Source organism: Callorhinus ursinus, unplaced genomic scaffold (genome assembly GCF_003265705.2).
Source record: "Callorhinus ursinus isolate GAN/ISIS: 27379988/994484 unplaced genomic scaffold, GSC_fseal_2.0 scaffold77, whole genome shotgun sequence".
In the NCBI taxonomy this organism is placed as follows: Eukaryota; Metazoa; Chordata; class Mammalia; order Carnivora; family Otariidae; genus Callorhinus; species Callorhinus ursinus.
In genome coordinates this window covers 1,462,450-1,488,034 of record NW_027397139.1, presented here as the reverse complement: position 1 = coordinate 1,488,034, position 25,585 = coordinate 1,462,450, and the positions used below count along the sequence as shown (strand labels likewise).

The window sequence follows — 25,585 nt, the reverse complement described above, 5'->3', positions numbered from 1 at the left end:
CCCTGCCCCGTTTGTGCCTCTGTCTGCGTTCTTGCATCGGTGGGCCCGTTGGCTTCCTCCACGGAGCCTGTGCCTGAGCAAATCTGTAAGCTGATGGAGGCTGGCTTCCTGACCCGTCGTGGGTGTGAGGGGCCCGGTCATGCCCCTTGTTCCAGCTGTCCCCCTGCCTCTCCGTTGTCCAGCTGCCTTGGTTTATGCTTTATTTCCCGTCCCCTCATTTGTCCTTGTTTCCCTTGACACATGCGGGAGTTGCGTCTGCTTTGCTGCGTTTCCCTGTCACGTGCAGCTGTGTGACGAGGCCACTGTTTGCCCCGCAGGTAAGGCTGCTGTGAATGCCCTGTGAGGTCCCTGTACGTGTCTCTTGGGCACACACGTGAGGCTCTCTCTAGCTCAGTGGTTCTCCCTGGGGGTGATGCTGCTCCTCTGGGGATGCTTGGCGGTGTCTGGGGACGTCTGTGGCTGTCACATCTGGGGGTGCTCCTGGCATGGAGTGGCCGGGGCTGAGGGATGCTGCTCAGCCCCCCAGAGGGCCCAGGACGGCCCCCCACAGCGATGTGGCCCGATGTCTGCAGTGCCGAGGGGGTGTCTGCCCCACGAGGTGCTGGGCCCCAGGGTACATGTATCTTGTTCACCCTTTCTAAGGCCATTTGGCCTGCCTTCTGCTGGTTTCCTTGTCCCAGTTATACTGGGAATGCTCGCGTTTCTTCCTCTTTTTAAATTAACATACTTATTGTGAACTTACATATTTATAGGCTTACGTATATTTATCTATTTATTTCTGAGTCTTAGGTGCTTAACAGTATCAAGAGGAAGGTTCAGTGATTTCTCCTATATCCTGCCTCCCACACACCCAGTCCCCCCAGCTACCGGCATCCACACCCAAGTGGCGCGTGTGTTAACGTTCAATGAACCCACCCTGACCCATAGTTGACATTAGAGTTCATTCCTGGTGGTGTGCCTCCTGTGGGTTTGGACAGAGGGAGGAGCCTCCCGGCCCTGAAGCGAAAGTCCTCGGTGCCCCACCTTGTCCGTCACGTCTCGTCCCCCGGCCCCTGGCCCCCACTGATCCTTCTGTCTCCACAGTTTTGTCTTTTCCAGAACGTCACGGAGCTGGCATCACATGGTATGCCCCTGTCTTGGGCTCCTTTTTTTCTTTTGGAAAAAAAAAAAACACAACTTTATTGAGATGTAATTCACATGCCCTACAACTCACCCACTTCCAGTGTGTAATTCGGTGGTTTTCAGTGTCTTCCGAGTTGTGCAGCTGTCACCGTAAGCAATGCTAGTATATTTTCTTCGCCTACATACTTTTTAGTATCCCCTTCTCAGCCCCAGACAACCAGTCACCTGCTTTGCCCGTGGATGAGCCCGTGCTGGACGTGTCAGCCACGTGGACGCACACCCCGTGTGGCCTTCCGTGTCTGGTTTCCTCCCTGAGCGTCCTGGGCTCGGGGTCCGTCCCCAGGGACACATGTGGGGCACCTCTCCTGTTCGTGCCGAGGGACGCTCCCGTGCATGGGGGACACGTGTGTATGTGTCCCCCCGTTGATGGACGCTGGGTTGTTTCCACCCTTAGGCTGTTGTGAGTCCTGCTGCTGTGAACGTGCATGTGCAGGTTGACTTGTCTCTTCCTTCACGTCTGTGTCCCCTCTACCCGTTGTCACCGCTGTCCTGTGTTGGCCCTGTGGGGGGGGGCTGGCATTGAGTCTCCCCCACCCGGGCCTCCCCGTGGTTCGTGGGCAGGGCTGGGCACATCGGAGGCTCCCCCCTCACCCTGGGCAAAGCCGTGGAGCGGGCCCTAGAAACCCCGTGGCTGTAGGCAAGTGTTGGAGTGTTCAGATGCCTTTTTCTCGGGGAGCGGGGTGACCATTCATCCGATGCTCAGGTTTGTGCTGAATAAAGCCTAGCAGCCACCGCAGTGAAGAGCTTTGGACCCTGGAGCTCGCTTCCCTGTGACCCCAGGGGCTGCTTGCATATTGATGGCCTTCCAACCAGCAACTTTTGGTAAACATTGGGAAGGAAGGAAAGTTGACTATTCGCGTCTTTATTTCCCTTTCGCTTCTTTTTCTTTAGGAAGCTGCTTCTGAACCGGGTAGTGCTGCCCTCAGGGGACACTGGGCGGTGTCTGGGGGACATCTCTGGTCCTCATGACCGGGAGTGCTCCTGTCATCGAGTGTGTGGGGTCAGGGATGCTGCTCCCCCACAGTGCCCAGGACAGCCCCCCGGAGAACAGCCCGGCCCCGTATGCCCCCAGTGCTGAGGGCAGAGACCTGCCTTAGGGACATCGGGAGAGAACAAGATGCACTTGAGGGTCCTTGTTGGGTGCCATGGGACAGTTTCTAATAAAAGATAAGTCCTCGGCCTTTTTGCCACCGGGATGCGGCTCAGATGACATAACTCCTTCGCACAACCTTGCCAGGCCACGGCCAGGGTGGCAGACCTGGGCTGTGCCAGCACACAGGATCCTGTCAGTGACTCGTGTGTGGGTGGGATTCGGAGAAAGGCCTTCGTAGAGGGGCGGAGCTAGAGCCAGAGCCGGCACGGAAACCGGCGAATGTTGGGTCTGTGTCTCCTTTGGTTCATAGCGGCCAGGGTCTCTCCCCCCTCGGCACTGTGAACATCAGGGCTGGATCGTTCCCTGATGTGAGCGTGTCTCGGGCACCATGGGAGGCTGGGGAGCATCCCTGGCCCCGCCCCAGTCGTGACAACCAGAATGATCCAGGTGTTGTCAAGTGTCCCCTGGGGGGCAGGATCACCCTGGGTGAGACCCCCCTGGGTCAGGGGATTCCACTGATCATCCCCCTTCCCCCCAGGAGTCTGTGTTCTGTAACCACCTGACGCGCTGAGGTTCTGGGATGTTGCACACGTTGGAATATACACACTGAGTTGGGGGGAGGGGTGACTCTGCCACGTTGGGGTCACTCTGGTTTACACCGTCTGACCCGTTGGGGATTGATTCTGGTGTCTGGTGTGAGCAAGGACTGGACTTAATTTTTTTTTTTTCCGTAAATAATTAATGCAAAGTTTTTTTTGCCTTGACACTGCAGACGTTTTGAGCCAGATCACCCAGTGTTCCCTGGAGGGCAGGCTTGTCCCCAGATTGGCATCAGTGATAAAGTGTATTGTTATTGTAAAAGTGACAAAAGGCGGAATATTAAGAAACCCTCCCCTGACATGTGATGGGTGTACCCAGCACGGCTGGTCATGCTGGGTGCTCACAGGACATTCTCCATAGGACGCAGGGAATCCTCATTCGAGAGGCTCTAAAGGTCCCGGAGGATGGGGGGGACTGTGTGTACCCCGCCCCCGGCAGTATTGATCTAGATCTGCTGTGTTCTAGATCCTGTTCTCCACGAGGGCAGACTTGGTCCTTTGCTCGCCGCCTGTTCCTGCTGTCACCCAGAAGGCGAGCGCTAAATGGCTGGCGGGCTGGTGACCTCTGTCTTGGTGTCTCTGCAGATGGAGGACGGCCACACTCTCTTTGACTATGACGTTCGCCTGAATGACACCATCCAGCTCCTGGTCCGCCAGAGCCTTGTGCTCCCTGCCAGCAGCATCAAGGAGAGGGACTCAGAACTGTCGGACACGGACTCGGGCTGCTGCCTGGGCCAGAGCGAGTCCGACAAGTCCTCAAACAGCGGTGAGGCGGCCTCGGAGGCAGACGGGAAGGCGAGCTTGGCAGATGAAGACACATGGGACGAGACAGAGCTGGGTCTGTACAAGGTGGGTCTCTCGCAGAAGGTTTGGGGTGGAGCGTGCTCCCCACGTGGCCGCTCTCTCCCCCCCCAGGGCCCCGGGTAGCCTGCCCCGTGCCCCTCCATCATCACTGGCTTTCCAGGTGCCCAACTGCAGGGTCAGGCGAGCTGCCCTCCTTCTCTTGGCTGGGCCCCCTGGTCCTGCTGTGCAAATCGCCAGTGGGTGGGCTCCCGAGGCTTCTCTGTGGAGACAGAGTACTCCAGCATCCCTTCGTGATCCTTGACGGCAAGTGTCGTGTCTGGGTTTTGCGGGGATCTCTCTGCCCTTCCCAGTGGAAGGAGAATAAGAAAATCACCAGGCCCCGATGTCAGCAGTGCCATAGCCAGGAAATCCTATTACAGTCACTTGGGTTTGTGTCCCGATCCTGAAGCATCCAACGCCTGAGAACCCAAGCAGTCTCTGGTCCGTGCTGCTGGTCGGACTTGCCTTCTCTGGGTTGGATGAGAGTGTTTTCTTGTTCCTGGCAGGCCAACGAGTATGTGGATGCTCGGGACACGAACATGGGAGCGTGGTTCGAGGCCCAGGTTGTCAGGGTGACGAGGAAGGCCCCGTCTCAGGACGAGCCCTGCAGCTCCACCTCTAGCTTGACGCCGGAAGAAGACGTCATTTATCATGTGAAATATGACGAGTGAGTGTCACTGTGGTTGGGTGGGCCGGGGTGTTGGCTGTGTCCGTGGGACCTGGAGTTTGGCACGGGCTTGGAGATTATGATTAGGATTTAACCACCCGGGAGGTCACCCCTAGAGGACTGACGTCATGGGGACCCACAGCTAGGCTGAACCCCTCCTCAGGTCATCTAGTTGGAAATGTGCCCCCCCCACCCCGTTGCCTGTCGTCTTCTGTTCATACTGTGTGTCGCCACTGCATGAAGCCCCTCTAGTTTGTTGTCTGTCCCTTTACTGGAATGCACAAGTACTTAGCGCTTAACCGTGTGCCGGGCACAGGGACTCCTTGTCTGTGTGTGTCGAAGAGGTCTTGGATGGGCTCAATGGCCACCACAGGATACTAAAGGCTAGGTGGCTAGATCTCACGGTTCTGGAGGCTGGAAATCCCAGATCGTGGTGCTGGCGGGGTCCTGCTGAGGGCTGTCTTCCTGGCTTGCAGCCTGGCTGTCTTCTTGCTGCCCTCACATGGCTGAGAGAGAGGGAGCGCCCTGGTGTTCCTTCCTCCTCTTGTAAGGACTCCAATCCCATTGCACTGGAGCACCACCTCTATGACCTAGTTCAACCCTACTGACCTCACCAAAAGCCCCATCTCCAAATGTAGTCACATTAGGGGTTCGGGCTTTACCATGGGGATTTTGGGGGACACAACTCAGTCCGTAAGAGAGGGCAAGTGGACCTCGCCACTGAGAGCTCACGTTCTGGGGGCTGTAGGGGCTGCTTCCCTGCCAGTTTCTGGCACCTCCTCAGCTTAGCTCTGCAGAAATTATCGGAGTAGCTGGAGGAATGAGCCAGTCCACGCAGGACTCCCAGCCTCCTGGTTGGGGTTGTGAACTGCAGCCTCGGGGCCAAATCCCGGGATCTGGATTTGTAAAGAAAGCTTTATCAAAGCCCATCTCGCCCATTCGTTTCTGTTTCCACCTGTGGCTGTTTTCCTTGGTTATAGAGTTGAGGACTTAGAGACCTTCCAGCTCACAACGCATCTGACCCTTTACAAGAAAAGTTCGGCAACCCTTGTTCTTGGTGATTTCCTGGGGGAAAGGGGAGTGCTCAACCCTATGGGGAGTTGACGTAGATTAGGGATTCCTCCTCAGCGGAGAGGTTTAACTTGTTCAGAGAATGTTTCTTTCAGTCCAAGTATCTTATGCCTTTTTTGAGGCTGCTAGAACATTCCTGCGTATCTGGAATAATGAATTCCTATTGTATTCTAATATCCAGTAGGTTATATAAGTGGAATGAGGTGGTAAACCCCTATCCAAAAGCCCCTTCCGGTACAGACCGGTGGATGCAGTGCAGGATTTGGCCTCCACACATGTCCCATATGTTCGTTCCCCAGGGCTGCAAAAACAAAGGACCTCAGATCAAGTGGCTTGTAATAACACGTTTATTCTCTCGTTGTTCTGGAGGCCAGAGGTTCAAAATCAAGGGGCCGGCAGGGCACCACTCCCCCTAAAGGCTCCCTCTTTGGCTCCTACAGCTTCTGGTGATGGCTGGCAGTCCTTGGCTTGTGGCCGCATCCCTCCGTTCTTTGGCTCTGTCTTCAGGTGTCGCTCTCCATCTGTCTCATTCACTCTTCTTCTAAGGACTCCAGTCACTGGATTTAGGGTCCCCCCCCAATAGTGCGACCTCATCTAAGCTTGATGACATCTGCAGAGACCCCGTTTCCATGTGAGGTACCAAGGATTAGGACTCCCAACATGTCTTTTTGGGGGACACCGTTCAACCCACAACACCTGTAATTTGCGTCCTCTCGGCCTGGTTATTTTCCGTACTGGGAGATGAGATCTTTGGGGTGACCAAGTAACCCGAACCCAAGTCGGCACAGCCTTTTCTGCCTCGGCTTCTATCTCCCGTCAAGGGAATGAAGTTGGGTGTTGCCCCGGGATCTGATAAGGATGGGGTTTTCCTCCCAGCTACCCGGAGAATGGAGTGGTCCAGATGAGTTCCCGTGACGTCCGGGCTCGTGCCCGAAACATTCTCAAGTGGCACGAGCTAGAGGTGGGCCAGGAGGTTATGCTCAACTATAACCCTGACAATCCCAAGGAGCGTGGCTTCTGGTACGATGCAGAGATCCTGCGGAAGCGTGAGACCCGGACGGCGCGGGAGCTGTACGCCAACGTCCGGCTTGGGTGAGTGGCACACGGCCCTGAGGCTGTCCAGCCAGGGCTCCGGAGGTGAGGCCCTCAGTCCCTCACATCCCTCCGCCCGAGGGACTGTCTCTGAACCCCAGGCCCTGACAGTGAGATTTTAAGATGCTTTTTTCTCTTTTTTGTGTTGTTTTGAATTTGGTGAATAGGTAATAATCTCAAATGTGTCAAAATCCAGAAAGTACTGAAGGAGGAATATTTTCCCTTATCTATCCCTTGGTCACCGAGTACTCCTTTCTGGAGACCACTCTCTTCTTGTCATCTTCTGGGGATGTTCTGTGTGTAAGCAAGCATAAACACATACAGAAGCAAAGCACATGTAGGATGTACTCCACATCAGGGATCAGCAGACTGCTGTCCACAGGCCAGATCCGGCCCTCTGCCTGTTGTGGCAAATAAAGTTTTATTGGTCACAGCTATGCCCATCTCTTTACTGATTATCTGTGGCTGCTTTGGTGTCGACTAGCGGAGAGAGAGGCTGTGTGGCCCACAAAGCCGAAAATACTGCCTGGCCCATTGTAGTAGGTATTTGCCGAGCCCTATTCTACCCTGCCTCTGGGTGTGTGTGCTAAGATATATATATATATAACAGAAAACTTAACCGTCTTAACCATTTTTAAGTGCACAGCTCTGGCTTGAAGCACACTCTCATTGTCATGCAATCACCCCCACCCTCCGTCTCCAGAACTTTCCATCTCCCCACACGGAGACTCTGTCCCCATGAAGCCCGGACTCCCCACTCCTTGCCCCAGCCCTGGCTCCCACCCTCTCCTCTCTGTCTCTGGACAGGACTCCTCTGGGGCCCTCCTGGGAGTGGGGTCCTGCAGGATATGTCCTTCTGGGTCTGACTCCTCTCACTGAGCCCAGTGTCCTCGGGGTCCCTCCATGTTGTGGTGGGTGTCAGAATGGCCTTTTTTGTGGTCAAGTAATAGTCCATCATGTGTATCATGCATATGTACACGAATATTGGGGCAACAGGGTCATGAGTACAGGCACAGCAAGTGCAAAGGGCCTGGGGCAGGGCCATAGCTGGTGCATTTCTAGCAAGGAAGCCAGTGGGGTGAAGTGGAGGGATTGAGACTGGGGGAGCTTCTAAGCAGCATGGTCCAGAGAGGTTCAGAACTGGTGTTCTTTCTCTTTTGCTGGCAGCCCCTGGAGCATTTGAGTACAGAAGCCACATGCTTTGACCTACAATTAAGAATTTTAGCTCTGGCAGCTGAGAGGGGAATGGACTGCAGGGGGCAGCGTGGGAACAGGGACACCAGGGTGGAAACCCACGCAGGCATTTAGGGGCAGGGTCCTGGGGCTCAGACCAGGCTGCAGCTATGTTCTTTTTAATGTCTTCTCTCATTGCTTTTCTCTCTTGTTTTCTTGTTTTCAATTTCATTGATTTCTGGTCTCCTCTTCTAAATTTTCTCCCTTCTCCTTTCTTTGGGTTGATTTTTTTTTTTTTTTATTATGTTAGTCACTATACGATATGATTTTTTTTTTTCTAGTTTCTTGAGGTAGCAACTTAGACTGTCAATCTGTGGCATCTCCCTCCCTAACGCCTGCACTCAGTGCTATAAATTTAGTCCTCAGCACTGCCTTCACTGATCTCCACGTGAAAGTTTGCTGTCGTATTTTTCTTTTTCTTCACCATTCTATATGTATATATGTATGTGTATATATATATATATATATTTTTTTTTTTAATTTCTTTCGAGGCTTCCTCTCTGGCTCCTGGCTTCTTTAGAAGTATTGTGTTTAATTCCCAAGTGTTTAGAGACTTGTGCATTGTCCTTCTGTTACTGATTTCTAATGTGACTTGATTATGGTTTCTTCTATGGCCCCTAGTAGGGTCTAAGTTGGTGACTATTCTGTAGTTGCTTGAGGAGAAACCAGTATATTCTGTCGTTGGGCAGAATGTTGGCTGGTGATACTCCCTTCTTCGGATTCTTGCTGATTGTCTTTCCGGTTCCCCATCAGGTGCTGAGGGGGTGCTGGGAGGCCCATCTTTGCTGTGAATGTGTCTACCTCTCCTCTTAGCCTCACAGTTGGAGGGCACGGTTGTCTGGCGCACACACACTTAGGGCAGTTATATCTTCCTGGTGGAGAGACCTTTCCATCATGCGATTTCCCTAGCAGTTTCCTTGGCTCCCTGTGTGCGTGTACGGACACACCTGCTTTGCTTCTTCAAGTTAATGTTTGCAGGCTGTATCCTCTTCTTTCCTTTACTTTCAACCCGTGTAGTTGAATTTGAAGTGAGCTGCTTGTAAGCGGCACGTAACTGGGTGCGTTGTTTTTCAATCCACCCCGGCATCTTGTCTTTTGGTCGGCGCGCTCAGACCGTTCACACTAGGCAATCGTTGGTAGGTTGCAGCCGCCAGTTTGTCGTTTGTTTTCTTTTTGTTTCCTCCATTTCTCTTTTTCCATCTTTCCCGTGGGTTACCTAAACACATTTTGGGATTCTGTCCTGATTGTGTATGGTCTTTTGAGTGTACTGCTGTGTATAGGTTTCTTTCTTTCTTTCTTTCTTTTTAAAGATTTTATTTATTTGACAGAGAGACAGCGAGAGACGGAGCACAAGCAGGGGGAACGGGAGAGGGAGAAGCAGGCTTCCCGCCGAGCAGGGAGCCCGCTGTGGGGCTCGATCCCAGGAACTGGGATCATGACCTGAGCCGAAGGCAGACGCCCAACGACTGAGCCACCCAGGCGCCCCTGTGTATAGGTTTCTTAATGGCTCCTCTGGATTTTACCGGTTGTCCCTTTTGCCGGAAACCTATCTTTACTTATGTCCCTTTGTACTCACGGGGTAGCAGACAGGGTTCGGATCTTTATTTCAGTCTTCACCTGTGACTTCAAGAACTCCTAAGGAGGGCGCCTGGGTGGCTCAGGTCATGATCCTGGAGTCCCGGGACCGAGTCCCGCATCGGGCTCCCTGCTCGGCGGGGAGTCTGCTTCTCCCTCTGACCCTCTTCCCTCTCGTGCTCTCTATCTCTCATTCTCTCTCTCTCTCAAATAAATAAATAAAATCTTAAAAAAAAAAAAAAACTCCTAAGGAGGTTAATCTGTCGTATGTGCCCACGTTTCTGCTTTTTCCGTTTTTCTTCTCTTGCTCCTAAGATTGCTTCCTGTATCATTTCCTACCTGTTAGAGGAGCTTTCTCCCTTATCCTGTAAGGGTGTGTCTGCTGGCAATGGTTTCTGTTAATTGTCCTTCACTGAAGAGTGCTACTGCTCCTGTCGTACTGGGGTGGCTCTCAAGCATTGATGCATTTCATCCATACATGCTTTACAATTAGTTTCTTAATTATTTTTTTAAGATTTTATTTATTTAGGGGAGGGGGGTGGGGGGATGGGCTAGCTGGTGATGGGTATTAAAGAGAGCACGTACAGAATGGAGCACTGGGTGTTATACGCAAACAATGAATCATGGAACACTACATCGAAAACTAATGATGTAATGTATGGTGATTAACATAATGTAATAAAAAATTATTTAAAAAAAAGATTTTATTTATTTGAGGGGCGCCTGGGTGGCCCAGTCGTTGAGCGTCTGCCTTCGGCTCAGGTCGTGATCCCAGGGTCCTGGGATCGAGCCCCACATTGGGCTCCCTGCTCGGCGGGAAGCCTGCTTCTCCCTCTCCCGCTCCCCCTGCTTGTGTTCCCTCTCTCGCTGTGTCTCTCTCTGTCAAATAAATAAATAAAATCTTTAAAAAAAATTTTATTTGAGAGAGAGCATGTACAAGTGGGGGGGAGTTGCTGGGGGAGCGGGAGAAGCAGGCTCCCCTCTGATCAGGAAGCCCCACGTGGGCTCCATCCAAGGACCCTGGGATCATGACCTGAGCTGAAGGCAGACACTTAACTGAGCCACCCAGGCGCTCCACAATTCATTTCTTTAAAGTGATTCTTCTTTAAACAGTTATGATGGTATCACAATGTAAAGATTAGTCATAATTTCTTTTTTTTTTATATTTTAGTTTGTGTATTCACTTTAAGTCCTCTCTATGCCTTAGTCATAACTTCTTAATGACGCACTCAGTCACTGGTTTGTCTTCCAGTTACCTCACTTGTTTTTCTTAACCGTTTGTTCGGTCGGGATGAACGGAGCATGCACAGAGTTCGGTTAGGTCAATCTGTATCATTTAAGCCCCTTTTATCTTCTGGTCTCCCATCCTTTCCTCCTTCCCCCTTTCCGTACCAGGTTACTTATTGAGGAAGCCTGGTCGTGCGTCCCACGGAATCTCCGCGGCCTGGGTTTTTGCCTTGCACACCTCATGGCGCCACGTCCTCTGCGCCTCTGCCCCCGGGTTTCTTGCGAGCTGGTGGGACTGTCTGCGCCTGTGCGGCCCCGGTCTGTGGCCACGGCCACTTGTGCTGTCGAGCCCTCGGAACGTGGCCAGCACGGGCCGAGGTGAACCGGAAGTGTAACACACACACCGGCGTCAACAGCTTTGTGCTGGGAAAGAACGCAAAGTAGCTCGTACATAGTTTGGTCCTAGTCGTCATCCATGGAAATAGTATCTGTGTACATCAGGTTACGTAAAACCCAGCACGGATTCCATCCGTTTTTACTTCATCAGCATGGTGGTTGGAAAATGCAGAATCACACAGGTGGCACGGGTCTGGGACTCCCATTGGATTGCCATTGTATGCTGTTGATGGAGATATGGGATTGATCCCGGGGTTGGGGGGGGGGTCACTTGACCCTGGAGGAGTTTTGCATTCTGAGAGAGGGAGACTGATCAGACTTCACCTTTAGGTTTCGTGTGTTGGGCCTTGTTTCATCAGTGTTGCCTGCTGAAAGGTTAGAAATGATTCTCTCAAACGCATCATGTACTGAAACTGTGGTTTATATGTTGTCTTTGTCTTAGTAGGACTTGAACTGGCCAGGGGAGAAGCTCAGTGAATGCGTGAGGCCCTGATAGAACTAGATAGAACCTGAGGTGTTCCTGTGCTCTGAGAAACGTGTTAGGTGACCGCGTCCCCGCTGAGGCGCCTTGGCAGGTTGGCCAGCTGGAATGTTCTAATGGCTTCTGCCTCACAGGGGTGGTTCTCTCAATGACTGTCGCATCATCTTCGTGGACGAGGTGTTCAAGATTGAGCGCCCGGGTGAGGGGAGCCCCATCATCGAAAACCCGATGAGAAGTGAGTTCTGATTCTGCCCCTCTGACTCCCACGTCGGTTGTGGGGTGGGGGCTGCCGTCCCCGCTCTGCCCGGCCGGCCGCGCCGGAGCTGAGCCCACCTCCCGTGTCCAGGGAAGAGCGGGCCCTCATGCAAGCATTGCAAGGACGATGAGAGCAAGACGTGCCGGGTGTGCGCCTGTCACCTGTGCGGGGGCAAGCAGGACCCTGACAAGCAGCTCATGTGTGACGAGTGTGACATGGCCTTCCACATCTACTGCCTGCGCCCGCCCCTCAGCAGTGTCCCCAAGGAGGACGAGTGGTGAGTGGACGGGCTCCTCCTCGCCGCCCATCGAGTTTCCCCCGGGGGGGGGGGGTCCCGTATCCCGGCTGGATTTACGCTCACTGTTGGGGGGGGGGGCGCCGTGAAATTCCCGCGGGAGAGGGGCGAACGTCTGGCGTCCAGTAGAACGTTCTCGCTCAGCGTTGCCCACCAGGGCACACGTGGCTGCCGCGCACGTCAGACGTGGCCCGTGCAGCCGAGGGCCTGGACTTCCTGCTCACCATTAGTGAGTTGAAACTGAAATGCTCCCCCTTCCCCGGACCGCGCTGGACGCCAGGGAGCCCGGGGAGAGGGCAGGCGTGGGCAGGAGGTGACGTCCCTGCTGTCCCAGGTATTGCCCCGAGTGTCGCAATGACGCCAGCGAGGTGGTGCTGGCGGGGGAGAAGCTGAAGGAGAGTAAGAAGAAGGCGAAGATGGCGTCGGCCACATCCTCCTCACAGCGCGACTGGGGCAAGGTGAGGCGGCCCCGCGCCCTGCGCCCCTGCCGCCCTGCCTGCCCTGCACGCGCTCACCCTGCTCGCCCCTCTGTTTCTGGATGGACAGGGCATGGCGTGTGTGGGGCGTACCAAGGAGTGCACCATCGTCCCGTCCAACCACTACGGACCCATCCCGGGGATCCCTGTGGGCACCATGTGGAGGTTCAGAGTCCAGGTACCCCCAGACTCCCTGGGCTCTGGGGCTGGGCCGTTGGGGGCTGGCCTCCCAGAGGCCCCGGAGCCTGGGCAAGGACCACCCTGGGGGCAGGTGGCAAGGCTGGACTTCAGGCCGGCGCCTTCCGAGGTGTGGCTCAGACTTGGGGTGTCTGGGGGAGAGGCTCCTGTAACAGGTGTGATGCCTTTGGCAGAAAAGTCAGGCCGCTGGCTTTGGAAGTGGGAGCAAGGAGGGTGGCGTTGAGCTGCTCTGTGGCAGCCGGTCCCAAAGGTGTCGTTTATTTCCTGGTGGTTTCCTCAGGTCAGCGAGTCAGGGGTCCATCGACCTCACGTGGCAGGCATCCACGGCCGGAGCAACGATGGGGCTTACTCCCTGGTCCTGGCTGGGGGATATGAGGATGATGTGGTGAGTGGGGGCGGGGGGGCGGTTCCAGATTTTAAAAAAAAAATTTGTGTATAAAATAATTTCATATGCATAAAATTTGCACTCTCTCAACTAACTCTTAAGTGCATAACTCAGTTGAGCGCACTCACACTGTTGTACGACCACCCCCACCCTCCGTCTCCAGAACGTTCCATCTCCCCACACGGAGACTCGGTCCCCACGAAGCACGGACTCCCCACCCCCTGCCCCAGCCCCGGCTCCCACCCTCTCCTCTCTGTCTGTGTGGACGGGACTCCTCTGGGGACCTCCTGGGACTGGGGTCCTGCGGGATGTGTCCTTCTGGGTCTGGCTCCTCTCGCTGAGCACGGTGTCCTCGGGGTCCCTCCACGTCGTGGCAGGTGGCAGGATGTCCTGTTCTAAGGCTGGATCGTATTCCAGTGCGTGGATGGACCGCACTGTGTGTATTGTTCATCCGTCAATGGACAGTGGGGTTGTTTCTACGTTTAGCTGTTGTGAATAATGCTAGTGTGAACATGGGTGTGCAAACGTCTCTTCAAGACCCTGTTTTCACTTCTTTTGGATATAGACCCAGAAGTGGGACTGCTGGGGCAAATGGTAATTTGTTCTTAATGTTTTGAGGAGCCTCCGTGCCGTTGTCCATGGTGGCTGCGCCAGCTTGCACGCCTTCTGCTAGCACGTGTCAGCCCAGGTTCTCCTCATTCTGGGTATTTGACAGTTGACCTCCTGGCAGGTGTGTGCGGTGTTGTTTTCACCTGAGTCTCTCCTCTCCTCTGTGTGGAGGGTTCAGCCTGCCCTGCTTGTCTGTTTCAGGACCACGGGAACTCTTTCACTTACACGGGCAGTGGTGGTCGAGATCTTTCTGGCAACAAGCGGACTGCGGAACAGTCTTGTGACCAGAAGCTCACCAACACCAACAGGTTTGCAGAAGCAGGTTTTCTTCTTTCTTCACCAGCGGGCTTCTGCCTCGTCCTCTGGCAGCTACATGGGAAGGGGGTTGGTTCTTTTTTGGGGTGTACGTCCAGGAAGTTAGAGTCCCGTTAGGAGTGTGATGGAATGTAGAGATGACGAACATCCGTTTCTTGCCTTCTGTTTGCTAAAGACTTGTGAGTCGTTCAGAATGTGTTAAAACTTCCCTGAAAGGCCAGATAATATTTTTGGCTTTATGGGCACCTGGCCTTTGTTGTAAGCACTCAACTCTGCTAGCATAGCATAAAAGCAGCCTCAGAGCCCACATAAATGAAGGAGCATGGCTGTGTTCCAATAAAACTTTGTTTACAAAACCAAGCAGTGGGCCAGAGATTGTTGACCCCAAACCACAGGTTGGGGACGGAGTTTGTAAGCACAAAAAGCATCATAAAGCCAAAGGGAAAAGATAGAGATTTGATAACCTAAATATTATAAGTTATATCAATAGAACCCATATGTAAAATGAACAGGCAAATGATCATTTGGGGGATGAGTCTGCTACAAACATGACCTATGATAGTTAATGTTCTTCTGTATAAAGAGCTTTGCAAATCAATAAGAAAAACTAATCGAGAAAAAGCAAAGGACATACAGGACATATAGGTCATTCACAAGAACAATGCAGATCTCCAGTGACCAGGAAAACTTGAGTTAAACTCTGGTCATCAAAGAAATACAAATTGAAGCAATGGTGAGATACTGTTTATTTCCCCTATAAAATCGGCCACAGGGGCGCCTGGGTGGCTCAGTTGGTTAATCGACTGCCTTCGGCTCAGGTCATGATCCTGGAGTCCCAGGATCGAGTCCCGCATCAGGCTCCCTGCTCAGCAGGGAGTCTGCTTCTCCCTCTGACCCTCCCCCCTCTCATGTGCTTGCTCTCTCTCTCTCACTGTCTCTCAAATAAATAAATAAAATCTTTAAAAAAATAAAATAAAATAAAATAAAATCGGCCACAAATTCCAAAATGTTGAGAAATGCCAAGACGCAGGCCAGTGTCCCACTGTTGGTAGAAATACAGACAGGTGCCGTCTTTCCGGAAAGCTCTTTACCTCTATGTGTGAAGAGCCTTCAAAACGTTCTTACCCGTGATCCTGTGAATCGACTTTCAGAATGTGTTCAGGAGATATGGGGGCATGAAAATTCTATACGTGGTGGTATTCTATCATTATCTAAAATGGCAAGAGTAACTAAACACGAAACAGAAAGGGGCAGGGAGCTCACGTTAGTGTACGGTTATTTGTCTAGTGGAATATTTTAATTTCGGTAGCTGTTAAAAGCCCACGGTTGGGAAGCACTGGCCGATGTGAGTGAGGACTGCCCCGAGCTCACATTAGGGGTGCCAGAGGGGCACACAGCTCCGCAGTCGTCCTGAAGGAGGTGCTGAGCCTGAGCCCCGGTCTGCTTGTCCCGGGCCTCTGTGGCCCTCGGTGGGATGGCCCTGCCCAGGTTCACACACCTCCACCCGGGGTGTGGAACTTATTCTCGCATAATTCTGGAGCCCAGACTCTGACCTTGAGGGCTGGGCAGGGCCGTGCTCCCTCTGAAACCTCCGGAGGGGGATCCTCCCTGCTGCTTCCAGCTTCTGGTGGCCGCTGCTGGTCTCTGGTGTCCTGTGGCTTGTGGACGCGTCCCTCCAGCCTCTGCCTCCTTCACGGGGCCTTCTCCCCATGTGCCCGTGCCTCCACTACCCTGATAGGGACACCACGCTAGTCCCCCCTGGTCTCCTCTGACCTTGACTCCCATCTGCGGTCACCCACTTTTCAAAGGTCACAGTCACCGGTTCTAGGGGTGAGAGTGGGACCCTCTCCTCTGGGGGGGGGCAGGGGGAGGCGATCCGGCCTACACCTCGTGGGGCCCCGGCTCTGCCCACAGGGCGCTGGCTCTGAACTGCAGTGCCCCCATCAACGACCGCAAAGGGGCCGAGGCCAAGGACTGGCGGTCCGGGAAGCCGGTGCGGGTGGTGCGGAACGTGAAGGGTCGCAAGCACAGCAAGTACGCGCCCTCCGAGGGCAACCGCTACGATGGCATCTACAAGGTGAGCGGCTGGCCTCGCCCCGGCCGGGCCCCTGCTGGCCCCCTCCGGCCCCGCACGGCGCCGACCTCCGCCACGCTTCCCCGCAGGTTGTGAGGTACTGGCCGGAGAAGGGGAAGTCCGGCTTCCTGGTGTGGCGCTATCTCCTGCGGAGGGACGACACTGAACCTGGCCCCTGGACGAAGGAAGGGAAGGACCGGATCAAGAAGCTGGGGCTGACCATGCAGGTGCGTCCGGGCCACGCCTGGCGCTGCCAGCCCGGGAGCCCAGCTCTGCGCTCCTCGGGCCCGTCCGGCACCTTGTGCTGCACAGCCCGGGCCAGGAGCTGGCCTGCTTTGAGCCTCGTCTTCCTGGCCGGTCACTGGGGATTGTGGGAGCCTGCTTTCTTGGCCAGAAGCTCTCCGGGGTTTCTGTGATCTTACATGATTTCCAGGCACCGAGCTGGTCGCCCCTTGCTGGCTGTGCCATTCACATTCTTTAGCCAGTAGATCTCGGCGGTGGGCTGCTGGTGGTTGTCTTTGCACTCAAGAGTTTGAGGGTGGAGAGCCAGACTTCCTTGTTAGAGTTGTGTTCAGGGAGGAGTTTGTGTGAAATCAGCGTGGAATCCGGGATCTTCCTTTTTGCTAGGCTTCACGCCTCCTCCAAGCACGCACAGGCAAACCCATAAAACCGGTGGGATGTGGGGAGGAATGCTCCCTCAGAGCCCTTGCTCACCTCCTCCCAGCAGCTGTATCTCCCAGAGTTCACCCGGTGCGCGGCGTGCCTTTTCTGCACCATAATTATGGTGTTTCTGTTCATTATGGCGAGTCTCTTTACAGCTGATAACTCAGTGTGGGACTATTTAAGGAATCTTAATTGCTACTGAGAATCAGATAGCGCCTCCCCCAGGGGGTCATGAAGTTGTCTTTTGAACATGATGTTTGCACCACGGAGAATTTCAGAAGCTTGAGGAACTGGGGAGAAAAATAGTCGTGGGACAGGATCCACCAGCATCTGGTGGGAGTATTTGTGACTTCGTGTTGCTGAAGACACTTGATGGTTTCTAGATGACACACTGGAAAATCCCACGTAATAGGAGGTGCCTCAGAGATGGGGTTATCATCAAATAATGCCTCTTAGACCCCGGGGGAGCCCCAGACTCCTCAAAATTGGGTTGGCGAGCCAAGGCCTCGGGGCCATGTCTTTGTGAAGGAAGTTCTCTGGAGGCCCAGCCTTGCCCATCCATTCCTCCCTGGGCCCTGTCCGCTTTGGGGCTACAGCAGAGCTCTGAGGCTTGGCCCCTCGTGGGAAAGCTTGCCTGCCTCTGAACGAACAAATAAGGATAATGATTAGACTCTCTTATTGCTAGATCTGATGGTGAGCATTTTCTGTGCATTCCCTTGTTCCCTTGTCGGGCGCAGATGGTGCCCTTTGCCCTTTTATTTCTGGTATGTTTGCCGGGTGGAGGTTTATTTGCCAGCGATCCCCTGGAGGCTGAGTCAGGAGAAGGAGTCCCAAGTCTCTGGAGGCGACAGTGGGGACTGGGGAGAGACTGTCAACGAGGTGAGGGTAGAGGGAGGGGGCAGGAAGGGCGCCCGGACCCTCCGTTGCTCCTTACGGCCAATCCCACTCTCCTGCAGTACCCGGAAGGCTACCTGGAGGCCCGGGCCAGGAAGGAGAAGGAGAAGGAGAACGGCCAGAGGGAGGCCGAGGAGCAGGAGATGGAAGAGGAGGGGGCCTTCACGTCCCCCAGGAAGGGCAAGCGCAAGAGCAAGTCCGCGGGTGCGTGTCTCTGCGGGCAGCCTCCCCGGGCCTCCCCGTGAGCATGTCCGGCCGCCTGCCCTCACCCCCTCTGCTCTGTCCCCGTAGGTGGCAAGGCTGGCATCGGCTCCCCGGGAGGGACACCGAAGAAGAGCAAGGTGGAGCCCTACAGCCTCACGGCCCAACAGAGCAGCCTCATCAAGGAGGATCAGAGCAACACTAAGCTGTGGAGCGAGATCCTGAAGTCGCTCAAAGACGGGCCGGTGAGTGCCCACCGCCCCCACCCCGACCCGGCCTGGGCGGCCTCTCCCCTCATCTTTGTTTATGTGGTGATGTAGAAGTAATTCCCTGTCGTAACCGTCTCTACGCGCACAGCTCAGCGGCGTGAAGCACATTCACCCTGTTCTGCAGCCACCCCCACCCTCCGTCTCCAGAACTTTCTCATCTCCCCAAACTGAGACTCTGTCCCCGTGAAGCACGGACTCCCCACCCCCTGCCCCAGCCCCGGCTCCCACCCTCTCCTCTCTGTCTTTGTGTGGACGGGACTCCTCTGGGGACCTCCTGGGAGTGGGGTCCTCCTGCGGGATGTGCCCTTCTGGGTCTGGCTCCTCTCACTGAGCCCGGTGTCCTCGGGGCCCGTCCACGTCGTGGCAGGTGGCAGGGCCCCTTCCTTTCTAGTGCCGAGTAATATTCCAGCGCGTGGGTGGACCGCACCGGGTTTGTCCGTGCACCTGTGGGGGGACGCGGGCTGGCTTGCAGCTCTGCTGTGACCATCGCGGCTCTGCCTCTCCTGGGCACAGTCCCAGGCACGGGACTGCTGGCTCATAAGGTCCGTCTGTGCTCAGCTCTCTGCGAACCGGCTAAACCAGGCCTGTCTTTTTTCGATCCTCCTGCCCTGAGCAGGATGAGTGACCTAGATGGGTCACCGCCTGCTTGGTGTCCTCCGGCCACCGCCCGGACCTCGTGGGAACGGGCTCTCTGTGCCTTCCCCTGCACAGGCCCCTTGGAGTCTGCCTGTTACTCTGACGCCCTCTCCCGGGCTCTTGGTCCTGGTCATCTTGTCTCGGGGCCTTGGCCCGCGTGGTCCCCTCGGCCCCGAGTACCCTCCCCCACAGTGCTCCTGCATGGGTCCCCTGCGGCCCCGGTGGCGAATGACCACAGATCTGGTGGCTCCGAGCAACACCCGATTTCTTCTCTCAAAGTTCTGGAGGGCAGAGGCCAAAAATGAGTCTTTCGGGGCTCAGTGCAGGTGTGGGCAGGGCCGGTTCCTTCCAGAGGCTCCTAGGCTTCCCAGTTTCTGGAGGTGCTGCGTCACTGGCCCCGGCATACCCTCGCAGACTGTGCCTCAGTGGTCACACGGGCCTCTCTGAGGGCCAGACCTCCCTCTGTCCCTCTCATATGGTGGGCTCCCTGGGTAGCTTAGGATATTGTCCCATCTCAGGGCCCTTAATCCCATCTGTGTGAAGTTCCTTGAGCCACGTGAGGTGACATGTACAAGTCCCGGGGTTCAGAGGTGCCATCTTGGGGGCCATGACCTAGCCAGCCATGTGTCCTCCAGGTCACCTCCTCCACGGAGCGCTGCCTGACCGCTGGCATTCCAGGGACCCCCTCTCCCCCCCGGCTCCCTGCTGTCTTCCCCACGCCCCCAGCGCTGCCGAGACGTTTCTGTTCCCACCGGTCTCGTCTTCGGTCTCCCCCGCTGGCCTCCATGCTCCAAGTGGGCCGGGTTTCTTCTGTGTTACCTGCCGATGGGCCCCCACGCCCAGGCCTCACGTGTACTGAGGGAAGAGCCGCTGATAAGCTCACTCTTGACTCTGAGCCGGGTGTGCTCTGGGCCGCGGGTGCCCCTCGGCTTGACTCTGGGCATGGCCTGCCTCTCTGGGCTTCTGTTTTCTTGTCCTCACGTGGGGCAAGAGCTGCCTCCGGCCCCCAGGTGGGGGCGCCGGTTCTGACCCTGTCGGAGGAGGTCTGGTCCACTCTCACGCGCGCTCCTGCAGTTCCAGAAGTTCCTGAGTAAGGTGGAGGAGGCGTTCCAGTGCATCTGCTGCCAGGAGCTGGTGTTTCGCCCCATCACGACTGTGTGCCAGCATAATGTGTGCAAGGTGAGAAGGGCGGCTGTGGGCCGGGGGCGGGGGTTGCTCAGCGGACACTGTCCTCCCCCTCCTGTGCCCCCGCCGTGCTGCAGAGTAAAACGCAGCACCTGGGCCACCCTGCCCCCCTCCCTGTGACTTTAAGGCGCACTGGCCCTCCGCCTGGCCCTCCGCCTGTCCCTCCCGCAGGCCATAGCCTACCTGCTTTAGGAGTATTCCCTGGTTCTCCCTCCCCTGGAACGTTCTCCCCCAGCCTCGTAGGTGGCTGGGGGTCCAAGGCAGGAGAGGATGGGTGGCAGGCTCAGCCTGAGGTCTGGTTATAATAAATGTTGATTGAGCATGCTGTGGACTGGGACGGTGAGGTGTGAGGTGCTTGGCTCCTAGAGGAGCAGGAGGGAGGGCTTCCTAGCGGAGGTGACAGCTCAGGTGGGCAGAGCGGTGTTTGCAGAAGCCTGGACAGGCAGGCAGGGCGGAGCAGCTGGGGCCTGTAGGGGACGAGGGCTGGGAGGTGGGCATGGAGAGTGGTCAATCAGGAGGGCTGGACTGGAAGAGAGACTGGGGGTGGCGACGGTCTCCTCTGCAGCTGTGCTGACGCTGGGGTGGGTCCGTCTCTGCGGGCAGTGACCCTTCCGTGCCAGGATCACCCCCAGTTGTGATAGCTGCAGAGGTTCCCGACACCACCCCGCGTCCCCTGGAGGCAGGATTGCGCAGGTGGGTGCTGCTGGTGAGCAGGAACGGCTGTTTGGCGGTGTCCTCTAGTTAGAGTCGCTCAGTAGGAACTTATGGGCAGTGCAGGCAGGCAGTTGTGGTGGAAGGGACTGTCCCTGCCTCCCAGCCACCCTTGCTCTCTGAGCTGCTGGCCCCCTTTCTTGCCTTGGGGTCATCTCGGTTCAGGCTCCTGTGTTAGCTGTCCCACCAGGGGAGGGACTCCGAGACCATCAGGCCGTGTGGCAGGTCAGGCCCTTCCCTTTTCTGTCCTCGGGCCCTGCCAACCTGCCACCCTGCCACCCTGCCATGCGGCCCGCTAAGTCCCCTTGGCAGTGTGGCCCAGGAGAGAAGCCTGCGCGCCCCAAGCAGAGGCTCAGCCCCTCCTGGTTGTGTGGCCTTGGAAAGCCACCCAGGCCCTCTGAGCCCCCCGTTGCCTTGGTGCAGAGGAAGGGGGCGACACCCTCCCGGCCAGCTTCTGGGCCAGCACGCAGGCAGAGACGGGACAGACGGCGGGGCCGGCGGGTTGTGGGGAGGCCGCCTCAGAGCGTCTCAGCAGAGCCAGCGCGGGTGCCGGGGAAGGGCCTGTGCGTTTGGTCTGTCGCTGGTCGCTGCTGGAACCGCAGCCTCTGAGCCGTCCTAGGAAAATGGCTTTGGCCTACGTATCCCAGCACCTGACTTTGTTTTTACTCTATTAAAAAACTTATTGTAGTGAAATACCCACACAGTGAAAATTGCCATCGTAACCATTTTTAGTGCACAGCTCTGCGGCATGAAGCCCACTCACACTGTCCTGCAGCCACCCCCACCCTCCGTCTCCAGAACGTTCCATCTCCCCACACGGAGACTCTGTCCCCACGAAGCACGGACTCCCCACCCCCTGCCCCAGCCCCGGCTCCCACCCTCTCCTCTCTGTCTGTGTGGACGGGACTCCTCTGGGGACCTCCTGGGAGTGGGGTCCTCCTGCGGGATGTGTCCTTCTGGGTCTGGCTCCTCTCACTGAGCATGGTGTCCTCGGGGTCTCTCCACGTCATGGCAGGTGTCAGGATGTCCTCACTCCCCGCCTTTTTTTTTTTTTTTTAAGTAGGCTGCATTCCCAATGTGGGGGCCAATATTGGGCTTGAACTCACAATCCTGAGATCAAGACCTGAGCTGAGACCAAGAGTCTGACGCTTAACCGACTGAGCCACCCAGGTGCCCCTTCCCTTTCTTTTTAAGGCTGAATAACATTCCAGTGTGCGGATGGACACTTGGGGTGTTTCCATCTTTTGGCTGTTGTGAATAATGCAGCAGTCCAGAACCTGATTTTTGGACGTGGACCTGAATCTTAGTTGTGTTGAGCAGAAAGAACTGCCTTTGGTCTCTGGAATCAAGGCTGGAGATGATTGAAAAAGGAATGAGGACTTTTCCAAATGGGAGCAGAAGCCACAGCCCGTGTCCAGTGGCTGGATGTGCGGTGGCATCAGCAGGCTTTCTGCCTTGTTGACCTTTCCCCCCTCACCCGCTTGCCTGACGCCATCCTTCAGGTGTGTGCACCTGCGCGGGTGCTCGCGCACGTGCATGCCCTGTGTCTGCGGGTGGCGTCTTCCCTGTTTCTGTGAGTGGGAAGCTGGCTGTCCAGGGCTTGTCTGCCCCTTAGCTCTGTTCCCACCTGACTTGCTTCTCCAGCTCTCATGTGGTGCAGAGTGGTGTATGAACCCAGAAGGCAGGCGAGAGATCCTGCCTTCCTTCCGTCCTTTCTTAGCGCGTATTTGTTGAACATGTGTGTGTCAGGGTCCGGTGCTCGGTGCTGGCCGGGTCAGCAAGACCTCTTCAAGTGGCAGGCAGTGTCTGGCCTGCTTCATACGAGGACGTTAGTACAAGGTGATTCCAGAAGGTGGAAGGTGCTATTTTAAGACAAGTAGGGTGAGGGCTGCTTCTGATACTCTGGGGTCATCAGGGAAGGGTCCTCTGAGGAAGTGACTTGGGCCGAGGCATGAGTGACAGGAGAGCCAGAGGACAAACCTATTAGGTGGCATGAGCTACAAGTGCCAAGGCCTAGAGGCCAGGATGGGCTTGGAGCCTTTGAGGAGCCCCAGGGAGGTCAGCCTAGAGGTAGAAAGTGAGACCGACAGTCAGAGAAGGCCTCTGGACCCTGTGAGAAGTTGGTGATTGTTGCTCACCACATGCTGGGGGGATGCGGGGTTGGTGGTCATTGCTCGCCCTGCATCTGGGGGGATGGAGTGGGGGGGTCGGTGGTCGTTGCTCGCCCTGCGCCCGGGGGATGTGGGTGGCTGGCTGGGACAGTGCTTCTCACTCAGCCCTCTCCTGCAGGACTGCCTGGACAGATCCTTCAGGGCCCAGGTGTTCAGCTGCCCGGCCTGCCGCTACGACCTGGGCCGGAGCTATGCCATGCAGGTGAACCAGCCGCTGCAGGCCATCCTCAACCAGCTCTTCCCCGGCTACGGCAGCGGGCGGTGATCCTCAAGCACTTCTCGCCGGCAGTTTTTAAAAAACGTGTCACAGGGGTCTCTGCCCCCTCTTTTGTTTTTAGTGGGTTTAACTTAAACATGTAGTTTTTCCTGCACTCCCTAAAAAGCCTTGTCTTCCTGGTTTTGTTTTGTTGTTTTTTTTAACCTATAAATTTTCAGGAGTTTGTATTATGCTCAAAGAAAGAAAGTTGGACTTCTCTGTGTTTTTATTTTGGTTTTAAAAAAAATACCAAGCCTGCAGTTTATCAGCAAAAGACAAACAAAAAATTTTTTCTGAAGATGGAATTAAAAACGCCTTGGCGCGAAGGCTGCTTGTGTTCCCAGCGCCAAGTTCCCAGAAGTTCCTGCCGCCGCCGAGCAAGGAGGCGCCCGGCTGCCCGGAACCATCTCCTCAAGGTGTGTGGCTTGGGCCCCCGAAGTTGAAAGCGAGCGCATCTCCCTGACGGCGTTTTGCTGCCTAAAAGCCAGCAAGGTGGTGCCTGGTGGTGGCCCGGGTGTGCCTGGCCCTGCTGTCGCCCGCCGGGAAGGTGGCGAGAGGTCCCGGCCGGCCGGTTCAAACGCCTGTCCCGAAGCCATGCCCCCCAGTCCGCTCTCGTGTTGCAGCTACGCACGCAGAGCCCTCTGCCCGGGTGCGTGGGGGGCCGCCGCCGCCACCGGACTGCTCTGCGCGGGGCTGGGCGTGCGGCCAAGGGCCGGCCCGCCTGCCGCACCATGGAAGCACACGTTCGAAGCCATGTTCAAGTGCCTTGGGGTCTTTCTTTTGTTGTAAACACGAGGCTCTCTTTTAGCACTGAATTGTTGAAAACGCCAGCCAGATTCTAAAACTGGGGCTAGCCAGTTCTTCCTGATACTGGGTGAGTGTTTGGGGGTGATTTCATTTCTGTGGATCCTTTCAATTGAATTGTCAGCTCACCAACTGAGAATTTTAAGAGGGGGATTTTTTTTGTTTTAAGTACTTTTTTGAATGAAATTTTTTGTAGTTATTGTATATGTACCAAGAAAGCTATAACTTAGGGTTTGGTTGTGTTTTTGTTTTTTCTTTTTTGGTTTTGTATTTTTTCTTGGAATGATTTGTTGGTTTTTTTTTTTTTTCTAACTTTACCAAAGTTTGCAGCTTTTACCTCAATAGAACAGGAATATTTTGAATCCCATAACTGCAGACAAACTGGAGCGATACTGTTTTAAAAGTTTTTCTTTTCTCCTTATTAGGTTTGTTAATGTATTAGGAAGAAACAACAAAATCCTGTGTAGGCTTTTTCTAAAAAGTTCAGTATTCTTTGTCCAGATTTTAGATTCTCAGAATAAATGCCTTTTACAGATGCATCGGGTTGTGTCTTCTGTTTGCGAGGTGTTTTGTGGCACCTCTGTTCCTCTTCTCCAAAGCCTGGGGACACCGACCTGGCGGGCGGCATCAGTCCTGCTTGGAGGACAGGTCAGGTTGAAGACAGAGTGACGGGCCGTGGCCCTAAGTGCCACTTGGGAGGCGCCAGGCTTTGACCTTAGCAGGATCCACAAACCCGAGCCAAGGGGCCAAATCCAGCCTTCCATCTTGGATGGGGGTCACTTAATGCTCGTTAGGTGAGTGGCGCTGTTCCCCATTTATATTTGAGGAAACAGACAGCCATGATCTCCATTAGGAGATGGACCTGAATCAGCAACCAGGAGTCACATGATCCCGGAGAGCTCTCTGCAGGCCAGGGGATGTTTGGGCACCAAGGGGGTGAGGGTCCCGACGACCTGAAATGCTGGCTCCGCAGAGGTCAGAGGCCAAGGAGGAGGCAGGTTTAACGGTCGACTCCAGGGAAGGGAGCAGCTACGCTCTGTAGAGGCCATTATTCACATCCACCTATTGCCTGCACCTTTTATTGATGGTTAAATAACGATGTGGGCAGATCTGACTTGATAACCAGGAAAAAGTTCTCTCTCTCTGGGTCCTTTCAAATGTGTCAAGTGTGCTGTTGAAAGCATGCTGTGGGGTGGGGGGGGGGGGGCGCTGCTTCGTGGGGTGGACAAGAATGTTCTAGGTCTGCTAATGGCTGCACACATACGGGGATGTACCGAAATGCTTTGAGCTGTACACTTCTTGAATGGGTCAGTTGTACGGTAGATGAATTATGTCTCAAAGAAATGTCAAGTGTGAACGTGAAATAAAAACAGGAATGATGCCCAGCCATGAGGAGCAGAGGAAATGCCACGAACGTCCCCAGGCGGGCCCTACCCCGGGAACGGAACACACGGGGGTGGGTCCCTTGTTGAGACCGGGGCGCCTGGGTGGCTCAGTTGGTTAAACCGCTGCCTTCGGCTCAGGTCATGATTCCAGAGCCCTGGGATCGAGCCCCGCATCGGGCTCCCTACTCATGCGGGAAGCCTGCTTCTCCCTCTGCCTGCCGCTCCCCCTGCTTGTGCTCTCTCTCTCTCTCTCTTGCTATCTCTCTCTCTGTGTCAAATAAATAAAATCTTTAAAAAAAAAAAAGTCAACTGGGTGGATTTAAAAAGGTGGTTAATCCAGGGG

General features: G+C 55.2%; 1 protein-coding gene across 3 annotated transcripts in view; it reads left to right on the top strand.

Moving 5' to 3' along the window:
- The window catches only part of UHRF1 (ubiquitin like with PHD and ring finger domains 1), a 30,991-nt gene extending 6,601 nt beyond the window's left edge, over window positions 1-24,390 (top strand). For all 3 annotated transcript variants that reach the window (XM_025861068.2, XM_025861069.2, XM_073887283.1), the window contains exons 3-17: window positions 3,460-3,723; window positions 4,224-4,384; window positions 6,332-6,547; window positions 11,594-11,694; window positions 11,806-11,992; window positions 12,345-12,468; window positions 12,557-12,664; window positions 12,965-13,069; window positions 13,880-13,986; window positions 15,908-16,070; window positions 16,157-16,294; window positions 17,687-17,828; window positions 17,916-18,070; window positions 19,805-19,909; window positions 22,916-24,390. In XM_025861068.2, the coding sequence (XP_025716853.1) occupies window positions 3,460-3,723; window positions 4,224-4,384; window positions 6,332-6,547; window positions 11,594-11,694; window positions 11,806-11,992; window positions 12,345-12,468; window positions 12,557-12,664; window positions 12,965-13,069; window positions 13,880-13,986; window positions 15,908-16,070; window positions 16,157-16,294; window positions 17,687-17,828; window positions 17,916-18,070; window positions 19,805-19,909; window positions 22,916-23,062 (2,223 nt within the window). In that variant the 3' untranslated portion in view covers window positions 23,063-24,390. The remainder of the gene's footprint in view (window positions 1-3,459; window positions 3,724-4,223; window positions 4,385-6,331; window positions 6,548-11,593; window positions 11,695-11,805; window positions 11,993-12,344; window positions 12,469-12,556; window positions 12,665-12,964; window positions 13,070-13,879; window positions 13,987-15,907; window positions 16,071-16,156; window positions 16,295-17,686; window positions 17,829-17,915; window positions 18,071-19,804; window positions 19,910-22,915) is intronic.
- Window positions 24,391-25,585: the final 1,195 nt, after the last annotated feature.